At 44.1% G+C, this 15,993-nt stretch overlaps 1 protein-coding gene across 1 annotated transcript in view; it reads right to left on the minus strand.

The window, feature by feature from the left end:
* The window catches only part of dlgap2a (discs, large (Drosophila) homolog-associated protein 2a), a 1,214,142-nt gene that overhangs the window by 858,881 nt on the left and 339,268 nt on the right, over positions 1–15,993 (minus strand). The window contains exon 4 of the mRNA XM_068021937.1: positions 1,300–1,523. Within this exon, the coding sequence (XP_067878038.1) occupies positions 1,300–1,402 (103 nt within the window). The 5' untranslated portion in view covers positions 1,403–1,523. The remainder of the gene's footprint in view (positions 1–1,299; positions 1,524–15,993) is intronic.

Raw genomic sequence — 15,993 nt, forward strand, 5'->3', positions numbered from 1 at the left:
AGCTTCTCCCACCCATCATGGGAAGGTTAATACTGACCCCAAAGGATCAGAAAGAATCCCTGTGCCTGTGCTCAGTATTCTCAGTCAGCACAATGGTGAGCACTACAATTTGCCTCACAGTTCCTGGGTTATGAAGTGTAAAGATGAGTGAGAGTTCAAGCCCCTGATCATGATTCAACAACTCTAGCTGGCAAATGCACAACTGGAAGACAAATAATACAAGAATCAGACTCAAATGTGATGTCCAACAGTTGGATAGTCAGATGACAACAACTTTTACACATGAAGAATAAGTAAACTATTGAAGGCTGCCAAGCCCATATAACTATACCCCCAAAGTAAGTCGCCACCTTGTAAACAGAGGTTAGAAAACTCGAAGAAAACATTGTCGCATTGATTATATTCTTCATAGATTGTAAATAGGCTTCAGTGAATTGGTTGCTTACAGGAATTTGCATGGCACAAATTCCCAGTAGGTTCTAAGGTCCATGTCAAAACTGAGCAGAAACACTAGATTACTTCACAACTCTTGGCATTTTGATAAAATAAATACGGCAAGGATTTTTTGAAAGCAAGTGTCATAATAGCAATTGGGCACAAAGTGCCATATATTTAACAAGCTGTTTGACTTTCTTAACATCTAATGCAATTAAAACCTCCCTTTGTATGAACACATATAATAAAATCATTGTTTATCATCTAAAAATGTAAAACTTTTTTGTCAAGGGGATTTGGTGGTGCAATCCAATAGCATAGTCTAGATCATGAATTATAGTCAAGTCCAGACTGCTGGCATACTGGTCTCAACTCAGAACTGACTGTCGGATCCTAAGGAAGTTTCAGGCAGTCTCAACCCAGCTCTTAGTGTGTGTACCCACACAAGACAAATTTGCACAACATTGCTACTCTCAGTCAGAGAGACACACAAAGATGGCTGGTTTGGGAAATTAAAACATTCACATTGTTATTGTAGAGATATTTTTTCTGAGGACAGGTTGGGAGTTGGTAGGGACAGGTGTGGCTGTAGAGATTAAATACTTAGTTGGGGCAGAGTAAAGGAAGTTTTACTCTGAATTCGGGTTTGCTTGATGTTGATACTGGGTGTCAAAAATAGAAAAGTGATTCACTTCACCCACCCTCCCTCACCTTGATGACTATAACAAAACACATTAAAAAAAATGTTTACTTGGCCATCCTACTGAACTTTTAGCAGCAGAAAGACAGAAAGAAAGTCATGAGCTTCAAAAATTGGTACATGGCTGCGAGATAGATCACAAAACCAATCACTGCTGGACTCACATGAATTTTCTTTGTACTTGTTCTTTGGAACACCCTTAAGTAGTTTTACAATATTCTGCCAACTGATCACAGATTGCATCTTCACCAACAGCCTGGTCAACATGAACGGGGTAGCTGCGCCTCTGGATCCTTTAGATGATTGACTTTTTTCTGGAATTTCTTCGAATCCCCTTTGAGAAGGCACTCTACCACAGCATCAGTAGCCATTTGTTTTTCCATTCTTCCTGCAGTCACACAAAGTACATTTAAAATCTCAGCGATCTCCCTTCATGGCCTCAAATTCAGAACCTATGTCAGGTTTCCCAGCACACATCCATGCGAGGAAGGCTTCACACCAAGATTTAAAATTACATTCTAATAAAAGAATCAAATTATTCCTAACTTAGAATTTTTAAATCTTTTGTTTTCCCCTATCAATAAACATTCTGTTGACTAAATTTTTTTGCAATTGTACAGTTCCTTTGATTTTAAACCAGATCATCCAACACTGCAGAAAATACATTGATCATTAGATATAATCATGGCAAATGAATCATGTTATCACTCGGAATCTGTAATTATAACAACATCAGGTTTCCACCTGCCCAACTTCGAACCATATAATCTAAGTGCATCTGGAGTTTTCCCAAAAGTTAAATTAGATACCAAAATTACAATTTTAAAATGGAGGTTGCTTTTTCCACTGTGTTTTTATGATGTGAAAACTCTATCAGTTAAGGTTATTATGATTTTCAATGGTTTACCATCAACAGCAAATCACAACTCAACTACCTCTTAAGGGCTTTAGTCTTAATAAAAGATGGCAACTCCATCTCCATGCTCTTTTGTTGCTCAATGCTGTAATATATAACTCTTGACCTTTCAAAACCAAATACTGAGGCAGGATAGTCTAACTTCAATAATTTGGTGACATTACAACCAGTACTTTTCTAATAAAAGGTATAAATAAAAAGATTATATTTTCTTTTAAAATAGACTCACATTTATATGTTGTCCATGTACTTGGTTGTGAAATGATTCAACTTGTTAAAAATGTTAAAATTATTCCAGAGTAACACTTCATTTCTTGGCCATCTTCAGCCTTTGAGAAACTTTCCTTTGGCACTGAGTACCGCTTGTTTATTGACTCGGTAAAGAGTTTCAATGTCTTCATGATGAGCTTTATTGCTGCAAGTAGTAGCCTTCAATGGCACATTACTCACACTCACACAAGATCGTTAGATATCATCCTTCTATTTATCCAATGCATTTGCAAGTTTGTAGTACTGAATATGACAAATACTCCGATTATTTCAAATAGAGCCATTGCAGAAACCATCACAGTCGAGAGGCAATAATAGACAATATAATTTCACCACAAATGACCAATGTTATTGCCTTGTAAAGAGTCTCAATAACACCACCATAAACTGCCCAAAATGCTGTGCAGTGGAACTTGTTCGTTCATGTTGAAATCACCAATTAGTGCCTTACAATGTTTCCATGTAGTCTTGACAAAATGAACATAACTCTACAAAATAGACATTATGGATTTTCATTTCAATCCACCAAAGCAAAAATAACTTAATATCATGACAGCATCAGCAAATATATGAGAACAATTAGTTTAGCATTTTCTGCTATTCTTCCTGGTCCAAAAGCCTATCATTTGGACATTTCACATTATCTTTGCCTGAGAATTTTCCTAAGCTATTAAAATGTTGGTATTTATCCAAAGGAAAGACACAAATCATGCAGATTCCTGGGTGTACGTCAGATTCCAGATGGAAGTACAATGTTTTGCCGTGTCGCTTGATTATATTGTTTATATCGATATCTACTGTCTAGAAGGTTGAGGGTGATTCGCAATTATACAAAACAAAAAGTCTTGTTATTCATCACTGCACTGGACTTTTGTTCAGTGATTCTAAGGCAGTTCTAGCAGATCTCACAAACAGAAGGTCATAAGATAAGCCTTTTGAAATTATATCAGGGACTGTAATTTTGATGAATTTGCAGATGTCATACTCCAGTTAGTCACAGTTTACATTTTATATTATCTTTAATCTTTACCCAAACAACCAATTATCTCAATGCATTTTACTTCAGAAGAAAACTGTGATACACAAATACGAACCTCTCAAGATGATTAATGATATTTCAAATTTCAGTGAATATAGCATTTCTCAACTAGCAGGGAAGGACGTCCCTCTGTTTCTTTAACCATAAGATTTCAATCGTCCACCTTCAACAGCAACAAGACTTCATTCATGATTTGCTTTTTTGAGTAGCTGTTGTTGTGTCACAAATAATTACAGCAGGCAGGATTCTGAATTGTGGGACAATCCACATTAGCTATGACTAATCTAAATAGAGTAGACTTCCAATTAAGTTGTCCAGACTTTCAGTATGTTCAACTGCTAATGGAATATTTAAGGCTTTATTTCAAAAAACATGACGGTAACATTGACACCATATCTGGCCTAAATGCATATGTGATTATATTTATATCCCAACTTTTCTTTCATATCTTGGAAATACAACTGGTCACTGTGTTGGGAGGCTGTAATTTGGAACAAAGTCTATGCTCCAGCTCATGATGCAATGCAGAAAAGGTAATTGTTGATAATTTAGACTTGAGGCTTTGTTAAGGTAGAACCTATAGAAAAAAGGGGAAAATGGGAAAGTAAGGTGCTGTTCCCATATCTGATAATTACATTGCATTTACAGCACAGAAACAAGCCATTTAGCTCAGCTGGTCTACGCCAGTGTTTATGCAACACACAAGCCTCCTCACATCCTACTCCATCTAACACAGCACATCAGGTACAACAAGAAGTTACAAAGGGCCATTGGCAAATTAAGTGAGTGGGCAAAACTGTGGCAGAGGGGAATTCAGTGTGAGGTCATTCACTTTGGATCTATGCAAGAGACTAGGAACATTTTTTTTTATTCATTTGTTTGTGTGATGTGGGTGTCATTGGGCTAGGCCAGCATTTCTTGCCCATCCCTAATTGCCCTTGAACTGAGTGGCTTGCTCGGCCATTTCAAAGGGCATTTAAGAGTCAACCACATTGCTGAGGCACTGGAGTCACATGTAGGCCAGACCAGGTAAGGACAGCAGATTTCCTTCCTTAAAAGGCATTAGTGAACCAGATGGGTTTTTACAACAATTGACAATGGTTTCATGGTCACCATTAGATAAGCTTTTTAATTCTAGATTTATTAATTGAGTTCAAATATCACCATCAGCTGTGGAAAAAAATTCCCAAGCAATATTAAAATTGAGGACAAAAACAAGAAATGCTGGAATCACTCAGCAGGTCTGGCAGCATCTGTGGAAAGAGAAGCAGAGTTAACGTTTCGGGTTAGTGACCCTTCTTTGGGTCACTAACCCGAAACGTTAACTCTGCTTCTCTTTCCACAGATGCTGCCAGACCTGCTGAGTGATTCCAGCATTTCTTGTTTTTGTTTCAGATTTCCAGCATCCGCAGTATTTTGCTTTTATTAAAATTGAAGACATTGATTACTGCTAGGGCACAGATAAAATGCCACCAGCACTCCTCTGGCATCTCATCAAATGGCCACTTTTCTTTTCTAACATTAAACCTATCAGCAAACTATTCTGACAGGGCAGTGAGGGGAGGGGTGTGAGCAAAGTTGAACTCACTGCTGTCCTTGTTTGTCTTCCACATTCACACTTTTCAGCAATAGTCATTGCAGAGGTAGGAGTGCAAAGCTGGGTTAATTTTTACACTCATTAGTTCAGGGCCCTGAGGCAAACAGCAGACCCCACAAGCCCAAGCCAATCTGGAGGGCACCTATCACTGCCTTAGCTGAAACCAATGCAATTCAGCCCTGGCAGGAAACAAGCTTGCAAGCCTTCTGGCCTGTATTAATCAATAATAAACCATGAGCTAAATTAACCCACATGGGGGGAGGGGGGTTCTGAAGTTATATTTTTGAGGACAAACAAGTGCAAGCAAAGTGAGTTTTATATTTTCATTAGTACAAGCAGATCTCTCATGGTAGTGCTCATGTTAACTTGAATTGTACAGTGTTTCATAACACCAGCATTATACAATACAGCACACAATAGAATATTCTGCTACCCAAGGTAGAACTATGTTTAACTTCGCCTGTGCCTTTAAGGCCAGCAAAGTCTAATCGGTGTAAATCCTAAAGTAATTTAGAGTTAATTGTTATGGGTGAGGGGCCTTTGCAGACTGGAAGAAGCATGTATATTTCCAGCTCCAGGTCAGAAGGAACTAGTGTGAAATGACTTTTTTTCATCTCTCTTTTTACACATGTCAGATTCTGAAGCGTGATGCCTGAAGTATGACAGTAGATCTAAGAGAGGTGCTAATCACAGTGAATCTTATATACTTAGGGGTGTTTATGCCAAGCACAGCACATGACAATAGGCACCACTGATTTACAGTGACTGAAGAAGTCACAGTCTATTTTTATTAAATGCTATTCAGAGATTTGTACCAGCACTTTGGGAATTAATCCCATGATTCTATTCATTAGCCAGTGAAAACCATCAGTGAGTAATGTTTACTTGATAGGTATATATATTTCTTTACCTGTATAGAATGGACAATGTATATCACAGAATCGTTACAGCACAGAAGGAGGCCATTCGGCCCATCGTGTCTGCACTGGCTCTCTGAAAGAGCAATTTCCTCAGTTCCATTCCCCTGCCTTCTCCCCGTAATCCTGCACATTCTTCCTTTTCACATAACTGTCTAATTCTCTTTTGAATGCTTCACTTGAACCTGCCTCCACCACGTTCTCGGGGAGCACATTCCAGACCCTAACCACTCGCTGCGTGAAAATGTTTTTTCCCATGTCACCTCTGCTTCTCTTACCAAATACTTCAAATCTGTGCCCTCTTGTTCTTGATCCTTTCATGAGTGGGAACAGTTTCTCTCTATCTACTCTGTCCAGACCCCTCGAGATTTTGAAGACCTCTATCCAATCACCTCTCAAGGAAAACAGTCCTAACTTCTCCAATCTATCTTCATAACTGAAGTTCCTCATCCCTGGAACCATTCTCGTGAATCTTTTCTGTACTCCCTCCAATGCCCTCGCATCGTTCCTAAAGTGCCACGCCCAGAACTAGAAGCAATACTCCAGCTGAGGCCGAACTAGTGTCTTATACAAGTTCAGCATAACTTCCTTGCTCTTGTACTCTATGCCCCTATTAATAAAGCCCAGGATACTGTATGCTTTATTAACTGTTCTCTCAACCTGTCCTGCCACCTTCAATGACTTATGCACATATACACCTAGGTCCCTCTGCTCCTGCACCCCCTTTAGAATTGTACCCTTTGTTCTATATTGTCTCTCCATGTTCTTCCTACCAAAATGAATCACTTCCCATTTCTCTGCATTGAACTTCACCTGCCGCCTGTCTGACCATTCCACCAACTTGTCTATGTCCTTTTGAAGTTCTGCACTATCCTCCTCATGGTTCACAATGCTTCCAAGTTTCATACCATCTGCAAACTTTGAAATTGTGCCCTGTGCGTCAAGGTCTAGGTCATTAATATATATCAGGAAAAGCAAGGGTCCCAACACTGATCCCTGGGGAATTCCACTACAAACCTTCCTCCAGCCCGAAAAACATCCATTAACCACTACACTTTGTTTCCTGTCACTCAGCCAATTTCGTATTCATGTTACTACCATCCCTTTTATTCCATACGCTATAACTTTGCTCACAAGTCTGTAATGTGGCACTGTATCAAATGCCTTTTGAAAGTCCATGTACACATCAACAGCATTGCCCTCATCAACCCTCTCTGTTACCTTCTCAAAAAACTCCAGCAAGTTAGTTAAACATGATTTTCCCTTAAGAAACCCATGCTAGCTTTCCTTAATTTACTCACATTTGTCCATGTGACTATTGATTGTGTTCCGAATTATTTTTTCTGGAAGTTTTTCCACTACCGAAGTTAAACTGACTGACCTGTAGTTGCTGGGTTTATCTTTACATCCTTTTTTGAACAAGGGTATAACGTTTGCAATTCTCCAGTCCTCTGGCACCACCATCAAGTCTAAGGAAGACTGAATAATTATGGCCAGTGCCTCTATGATTTCCACTCTCACTTCTGTCAGTATCCTTGGATGCATCTCATCTGGTCCTGGTTTTTTATCCACTTTAAGTACATATGTAGCAGCTGGACGTGCATACCTGATATTAAGCAGTGTAGGTGAGAGGGAATGGGGTTAATGGGAGGACAATAAAGGATGGTCCTGCACTATGATAGTAATTCATGGCTGTGTAACACTGGGGGGGTTAGCCAATTCCTCCAGCATCGCAACCATGATCATGCTGGTCTGGATATCGCCGCATGCCAAATAAACAGCTTCCAAAGCAGATCCTCTTTTCACAACTTAAGGATGGCACCCATCTCAAGCAGGACAGAGAAAACATTTTGAGGACACTCTGAAGGCCTCTTTGAAAAGGGAACAAATTGACATGGGTGCATCGGAGGAACTTGTCGCTAACCGTGCCATGTGGCGGCGCTTCACCCAACAAGCCATAACACAGCCGAAAACTGACCACATAAACTCTGCTGCAGAGAAACATCGAAAGTGGAAGGAGAGAGAGCAGGACCTTGGCTCAAGAATTCCCCTCTCTCAGGGCAACACTTGTCTTTCTGCACAAAGACCTATGGTTCCAGGATTGGCCTGCTGAGTTACCTGAGGACACACAAATCATGAACCCTAGCAGATGTCATCCTCGTTTTGAGGGACTGATGAGTCCAAGTTTTTGGTAAAACTATGGCAAGGCCAAGGACGACTGGTTTGTAACTTTGTAAGCATTTTTGGTAAACATCAAATTTATTGTTTTATGATTGATCTTGAACAACTCTTTCTCAATTCCTCACTCTCCCATGTCTCAGCTGTTAGAAATTGTAAATATTTAATTCTGATCAACAAAACACAGGTGTCAATTACAGCTTTTGCTTGGTTTCAAATTTCATTAATTTTGTTACTTAATTAAAAAAAAAACTCAATTTAAGATAAGAAAAGGCAATGCCCATCTGTCTCTCCCGCTTAGTGTCTCAAGATGTCATTATTTGAAAGGTTTACATTTTATAATCACCAACAAAACAACTGCTAATTACAGGCTTTCTGTTTGTTGTCAAAATTTTAACTTTTTTAAAACGTGGAATCAATGCAAGAAATAAGAATTATAAATTAAATTCTGTCTGCCACACACATACATACTTAGGCCAGGATTTTATCTTGGCGATGGAGAGTCTTGACCACCGGCAACAGTCAGTATAAAAGTGGGCCATCTTACAGTGCTGACCTTGTTTGCACTGGAGTGCTGACTTGGGTTGCATTAGAGTGTTAAAGTGAAAGTTTGGTGACTGAGGATAATTAAGGGTTAATTTTATCTTAAGTCTAGTCTGTCTTTTATTTAGCAGATTAACTTAACAGTTGCTGTTTGGTTTGGAGAAGGTGAGTTTTAGACCAGCTTTAAACAGAGTTCACTCAGGCTCTGCTTGCAGCTGCACCGTGTTAATTAGAGAATTAGCTTAAACCAGTTTTCAGGGGCTAGAGTCAGTCAGTATAAAAGTGGGCCATCTTACAGTGCTGACCTTGTTTGAATTGGAATGCTGACTTGGGTTGCATTAGAGTGTTAAAGTGGAAGTTTGGTGACTGAGGAAGTTTGGTGAGGAGGGAGCGAGGAGCTCCTTTCATTTCCTACCTGTTCTCAGAGTGAGGGGAGCCGAGAGTTTCCAAAGAGCACAGCTGACTGGTGAGTAAGTCCTGGTGGGTATTTTTCAAAGTGGATTGAATTGTAAATCATTGTTTTAGCAAGACTTAGTTGTTTTTTTAAAATTATAATCTTCTAAAGTTTTAAATTTAAAGAGTATAGTCATGGCAGGAGAGCTTGAAGCCATGGTTTGCTCCTCTTGCTGCATGTGGGAATCCGGGAACATTTTCAGTCCCCGGGACCAGCATGTGTGCAGGAAGTGTGTCCAGCTGCAGCTCCTGGAAGCTCGGGTTTCAGAGCTGGAACGGCGGCTGGAAACACTGTGGAGCATCCGCGAGTCTGAGAGCATTGTGGATAGCACGTATAGAGAGGTGGTCACACCGCAGCTGAAGGGACTTGAGGAAGGAAGGGAATGGGTGACCACCAGGCAGTCCAGGAGAATCAGGCAGGGAGTTCAGGAGTCTCCTGGGGTCCCGCTTGCAAATCGGTATTCCATTTTGGAGGCTGATGATGTTGGTTCCTCCAGGGAGTGCGGACAGAGCCAAGCTTCTGACACCGCAAGCAGCCTGTCTGCACAGGAAGAGGGAAAGAGAGAAAGAGCAATAGTAATAGGGGATTCTATAGTCAGGGGAACAGATAGGTGCTACTGTGGCCGTCAACGTGACTCCAGGATGGTGTGTTGCCTCCCTGGTGCCAGGGTCCGGGATGTCACTGAACAGCTGCAGGGCATCCTGAAGGGGGAGGGTGATCAGGCAGAGGTCATGGTACATGTTGATACCAATGACATAGGTAGAAAGAGGGATGAGGTCTTGCATCAAGAATTCAGGGAGTTAGTCAGTAGACTAAAAAGCAGGACCTCTCAGGTTGTAATCTCTGGATTACTCCCAGTGCCACATGCTAGCAAGTATAGAAATAGGAGAATAGCACAGATGAATGTGTGGCTTAAGAGTTGGTGCAGGAGGGAGTGTTTTAGATTCCTGGACCACTGGAACCGTTTCTGGGGAAGGTGGGACCTGTACAAGCGGGACGGTCTACATCTGAACCAGAGGGGGACTAACATCCTTGCTGGCAGGTTTGCTAGTGCTGTTGGGAGGTTTAAACTAATTTGGCAGGGGGAGGGGATGCAGACTTCTAGCAGAATAGGGACACAGCTAAACACAGGAAAGCGAACAAGTCAGAGGGAATACAGCAGAAGTAAGTTTCAAGGGAGTAAGACCAGGATGGAAGACCTCTACTTTAATGCCAGGAGTATTGCAGGTAAAACGGATGAGTTAAGGGCAATGATTGACATGTGGAATTATGATATAGTAGCCATGACGGAGACATGGTTGAGGGAGGGGCAGGATTGGCAGCTCAATATCCCAGGATATAGAATCTTCAGGCGAGACAGAGGAGGGGGTAAAAGAGGAGAGGGCATTGCAATATTAGTTAAGGAGTCAGTTACTGCGGTAAGGAGAGATGATATCTTGGAGGGGGCATCAAATGAAGCTTTATGGGTAGAGCTTAGGAATAAAAAAGGGACGGCCACATTGCTAGGTGTTTATTATAGACCCCCAGATAGTCAGCGGGAAATTGAGGAGCAAATATGTGCGCAATTTGCAGAGGTGTATAAAAATAATATTAGGTGATATCAACTTTCCCAACATTAATTGGGATAGTCATCGTGTTAAGGGCTTAGATGGAGTGGAGTTCTTAAAATGGATACAGGAGAACCTTTTAGCTCAATATGTAGAGGATCCAACAAGTGAGGGTGCAGTGCTGGACCTAATTCTGGGGAATGAAGCCGGAAAGGTGGTTGATGTGTTGGTGGAGCATTTTGGTGATAGCGACCACAACATGGTACAATTTAAGCTTGTTATGGAGAAAGAAATAGACAAGTTGCAAAAAAAGGTTTTGGATTGGGGGAGAGTGAATTTTAGTAAAATAAGGCAGGATCTGGCCAAGGTAGACTGGAAAGAGTTACTTGTCGGGAAATCTGCAGAAGAGCAGTGGGGGGCATTCAAAAAGGAAATGGGGAGGGTACAGGCCCAATATGTTCCCTTTCGGGTAATAGGTAGGAGCAACAAGCCCAGAGAACCATGGATGACCAGAAACATTCAGGGTACGATGAGAAGGAAAAGAGAGGCTTTTAGCAAATACAAGGAGAGCAAATCAATGGAAGCATTAGTGGAGTACAGAAAGTGTAGGATGGAGCTTAAGAAAGCAATTAGGAGAGAAAAGAGGGGATATGAGAAAGCTCTGGCTGGTAAAAGGAGGGAAAATCCCAAGATATTCTATAAGTATATCAATGGGAAGAGGATAACCAGGGGAAGAGTAGGACCCATTAGGGACCAAGGGGGAAATTTGTGGGTGGAGCCAGAGGACATTGGTAGGTATTTAATGAATACTTCACATCTGTCTTCACCCAAGAGAAAGAGGATGTAGATATGGAACTTAGAGACAGAGAGACTGTGAGGTTCTTGAGCAAGATATTGGAGGTTTTGGAAGGCTTAAAAGTGGACAAATCTCAAGGTCCGGACAATTTGTGTCCCAGGATGCTGTGGGAGGCGAGGGTGGAGATTGCAGGGGCTCTGACCCTCATTTTTAATTCCTCTCTGGCCACGGGGGAGGTGCCAGAGGACTGGCGAACAGCTAACGTGGTCCCACTATTTAAGAAAGATTGTAGAGATAAGCCAGGGAACTACAGACCAGTGAGTCTGTTTCCAGTAGGGAAACTATTGGAGAAAATTCTGAAGGAGAGAATCTATCACCACTTGGAGAGGCAAAATTTGATTAGGAATAGTCAGCATGGCTTTGTCAGAGGGAGGTCATGCCTAACAAATTTTGATTGAATTTTTTGAGCATGTGACCAGGTATGTCGATGAGGGTAGTACAGTTGATGTAGTTTACATGGATTTCAGCAAAGCCTTTGACAAGGTCCCACATGGGAGACTTATCAAGAAAGCAAATGCACATGGGATACAAGGTAACTTGATACAAAGTGATTCATGACAAGGCATGACAAGGCTTGCCAGCGCTGACGTCATCAGGCTGCGCCGTGGTGCGCACATGCGCAGACGGTCTCCTGCTCTCTGCGCATGCGCTGCGGTCCGGCTTGCCAGGACCAGTTTGCGCATGCGCAGATGACGTCATCGCGTAACGTCGTCTTCCTCGGGCAACGCGCCAGGTTGGCCTCTGCGCATGCGCTTCTTGCAATCTTCCGATATTCACGCATGCGTCAATCTTCCGATATTCACGCATGCGTCAAAGCTTCGGCGCGAGTTTTTGAAAGTGGAAGAAGGAGAGGTTTCATCGGGCATTTTCTCGCATTTTATCTCAATTATTTAGTCGTTTTGGAGATTTGCTTCATTTTTATTAGACAAAGGAGATTGTTCCAAGGTAAGTTGCTCTGAAAACATTTCCATTGTCTGGGGCACTGCATGTGCTGCAGTCCCTGTTGTAAATTGCTCTGAAAACATTTCCATTGTCTGGGGCACTGCATGTGCTCCAGTCCCTGTTGTAAGTTGCTGTGTGCAGGCAGTACATGTGCTGCAGTCCAGTGAACAATCTTCCATCTAAACGGTCACTTTCGTTTTTGTAACGTTTCAATGGAGTGCATTCTGTATTTCTTATCTCATCTCATGTATCCCGTGTGGTCCCTTAATAGCCTTCCTGAACTTCCTGAACATATGCCTGCCTGTTCAAAGCTCCACTTCCCCCATCTGCAGTACCCTCTCCTTGCTGTTCAGTTACACAGTCTCCTGTTCCTGCATCCATCCGAGCAGTGCACATGGACACACAGCCACCTGTTCCTGCACCCATCTGAGCAGTGCACATGGACACACAGCCACCTGTTCCTGCACCCATCCGAGCAGTGCACATGGACACACAGCCACCTGTTCCTGCACCCATCCGAGCAGTGCACATGGACACATAGCCACCTCATGCCATGTCCAGTGGTAGCACAAATGTGAATGCTCTTGCTGCGTACACAACTAGTGAGGTGGGAGTGCAGCCACACCATTCTCCATCCTCAGTGTTGCTTTAAGGCAAAGGTAGGTAAGAGTGAAAGAAATGGAAGGTGATGCTGCTAGTAGTAGGCAGGATTAAATGGGAGCGTATGGGAAGGCGCAGGAGTAGCATAACCACTAGCAGGGAACAGCTGGGCTAAATGGCCTGCTTTATGTTCATAGTCCAAAAGAAATGTGCTTCTTTTCCAGCACCCTCACATCATTCATGTTTTCCCTGAGAGCAGCATTGAACCATCACGAGACAGGGGCAGATACATCATCCTGACTCCTACAGCTGAGGTGGGTACTAAGTGATTCATTGGCGGTGTTAGCAGTACATGCCTATCCTGCAGAGCATAAAGCATGCGCAACAGTAATTTCATTGGAGGGAGGGAAGCTCTTACACTCCTGTTCTTTCCTTATTTCTTTTCATGTAAAACATGCCCTTGAGAAAACAATCCTTGAGACTTAAGGACGGCATTCAAGCAAAGGAGGCAGTGCAGGAGAGGACGCAAGGATGTGCTGATTCCTGCATCTGAGGTGGGTAATAAGTGCTTCATTGACGACGTTATCAATTGGTGCCTTCACTGCAGAACTTGAAAAGGTGTGCACAACAGTAATTTCAGTGGATGGAGGGAGGCAAGCTCTGACTCTGATTTGCTTTATTTCTTTTCATGTAAAACATGCCGTCGAGAAAACAATCCTTGAGACTTAAGGTCAGCATTTAAGCAACGAAGGCAACTGGATCATGCTGCGGAGCTGGTCACGATGTGGAAAGGAACATTGCATTTATGGATGAATTGGGAGTGCACATTGGGATGCGCTTGGGGAACATTCACCAAGAATAGACTGAGCTCAGATCTTGTGACTTTGCCTTCTTGGACAATACAGTAGTGGAATAGAGAGCCAAGCGTTCATTCATCACAAGGCTCTCCAGGAACAATCTCTTTAGCTGTGCATAGCAGAGACTCGGCCTGTCTGTCTAACGGGAATGCTGGACACAACACTCTTGTATCCATGCACAGCAGTTCCTCGGATACTTAATGAACTTAATAAAACTTCTCAATAATTAAACCCAGAATTGTTGAAGTTTTGTTTTGCATGCTATTTCTCCGACTTTGCAACTGCACTTCAGATATTCAACTGTGGTGGAGGGGTGGAGGTAGGGGGGTGGAGGTAGGGGGTGGAGGTAGGGGGGTGGAGGTAGGGGGGGTGGAGGTGGATGGAGGGGTGGGTGAAGAGGGGGATGGAGGGGTGGGTGAAGAGGGGGATGGAGGGGTGGGTGAAGAGGGGGATGGAGGGGTGGGTGAAGAGGGGGATGGAGTGGTGGATGGAGGGGTGGGTGAAGAGGGGGATGGAGGGGGATGGAGGGGTGGGTGAAGAGGGGGATGGAGGGGTGGGTGAAGATGGAGAGGGGGCAGGGGTGGGGAGAGTGGGGAGGGGAGGGGTGGGGAGAGGGAGCATGCAAAATGCCTGAAGTACTGTGGAGAAGTAGGGGAGAAAGCAACTGGGTAGGGGAGAAAGCAACTGGATTGGGCATCCGCAGCTGGAGGGAACGGCTGAATGGAGAGGGCCGGAAGCGAGAGGCCGTAGAGAGCCGCAGGGAGCGAGCGTGCGAAGACCTTGGTGTCGCCGGGTCCAGGGACTGGCCGGTAAGTCTTTTGCTGTTGTGTTTATGGCACATGCACAGAAAAAGGCACTCCTCTTCCGCTCCGCTTCTCCCCCACCCCCGCCCTCCCCCCCCCACTCTCTCCCCTCCCCCCCTCCCCTACCTCTCCCCTTCCTCCCTCTCCCTCCCTCCTCCCTCTCCCCCCGCTCTCCCCCCTCCTCCCCGGTTCTCCCCCCAACCTTCCCCCAGCTCTCTCCCACCCCCCTACCTCTCCCCTTCCTCCCTCTCCCTCCCCTCCTCCCTCCTCCCCCAGCTCTCCCCCCTCCTCCCCCAGCTCTTCCCCTCCCTCTTTTCAAACGCCTCCCCATCCCTCCCCCCCTCCCTCTTTCCCCCCCTCCCTCCCTTCCTCTTTAACCCCCCCTCCCTCCCTCTCCCCCCCGCTTCCCCCCCCTCTTTCCCCCCCCCCTCCCTCTTCCCCCCCCCTCTTTCCCTCTCCCCCCCTTTCCCCTCTTCCCACCCCCCTCTTTCCCCTCTACCCCTCCTCTTTCTCCTATCCCCCCCTTTCTCCCCTCCCCCCCCTCTTTCCCCTCCCTCTTTCCCCCGCCACCGTCACCGCTGCTCTCCCCGCGCTGGTGTCACCGCTGCTCTCCCTGCGCTGTTCTCCCCGGCCTGCTCCACTCTCTCACTCTGGCCATTGTATGCTGCCACATGTTTGTTAGGTTTCATCTGTGTGATTCTTTGAGCAGCGCCATCTTTAGTCCTGGCAGCTGCTACAGTCGCAAGCTGTGACGTTTTAGTGGCACATGCTGTATTTGCGCATGTGCCAAAACAGCGCCACCTACCGATCGCGTTGTCAACAAATGCAGTCAACTTGATAAGGTGGGTTCAAAATTGGCTTAGCTGTAGGAGACAGAGCGATGACAGATGGCTGTTTTAGTGACTGGAAGCCAGTGTCCAGTCGCGTACCACAGGGATCTGTGCTTGGTCCCCTATTGTTTGTCATTTTATATAAACAATATAGATGACTATGTGGGGGGTAGGATCAGTAAGTTCGCGGATGACACAAAGACTGGCCGAGTGGTTAACAGTAAGATGGCGTGTCTTAGGTTACAAGAAGATATAGACGGGATGGTCAAATGGGCAGAAAAGTGGCAGTTGGAATTTAATGCTGAAAAGTGTGAGGTGATACACTTTGGAAGGAGTAATGTGAGACAGAAGTATTCAATGAATGGCCTGACACTGGGAAGTTCCGAGGAACAAAGGGACCTTGGCGTGTTTGTCCATAGATCTCTGAAGGCAGAAGGGCAGGTAATAGGGTGGTGAAAAAGGCATATGGGACACTTGCCTTTATCAATCGAGGCATAGATTACAAAAGC

This window comes from Heterodontus francisci, chromosome 3, assembly GCF_036365525.1.
Source record: "Heterodontus francisci isolate sHetFra1 chromosome 3, sHetFra1.hap1, whole genome shotgun sequence".
NCBI lineage: Eukaryota > Metazoa > Chordata > Chondrichthyes > Heterodontiformes > Heterodontidae > Heterodontus > Heterodontus francisci.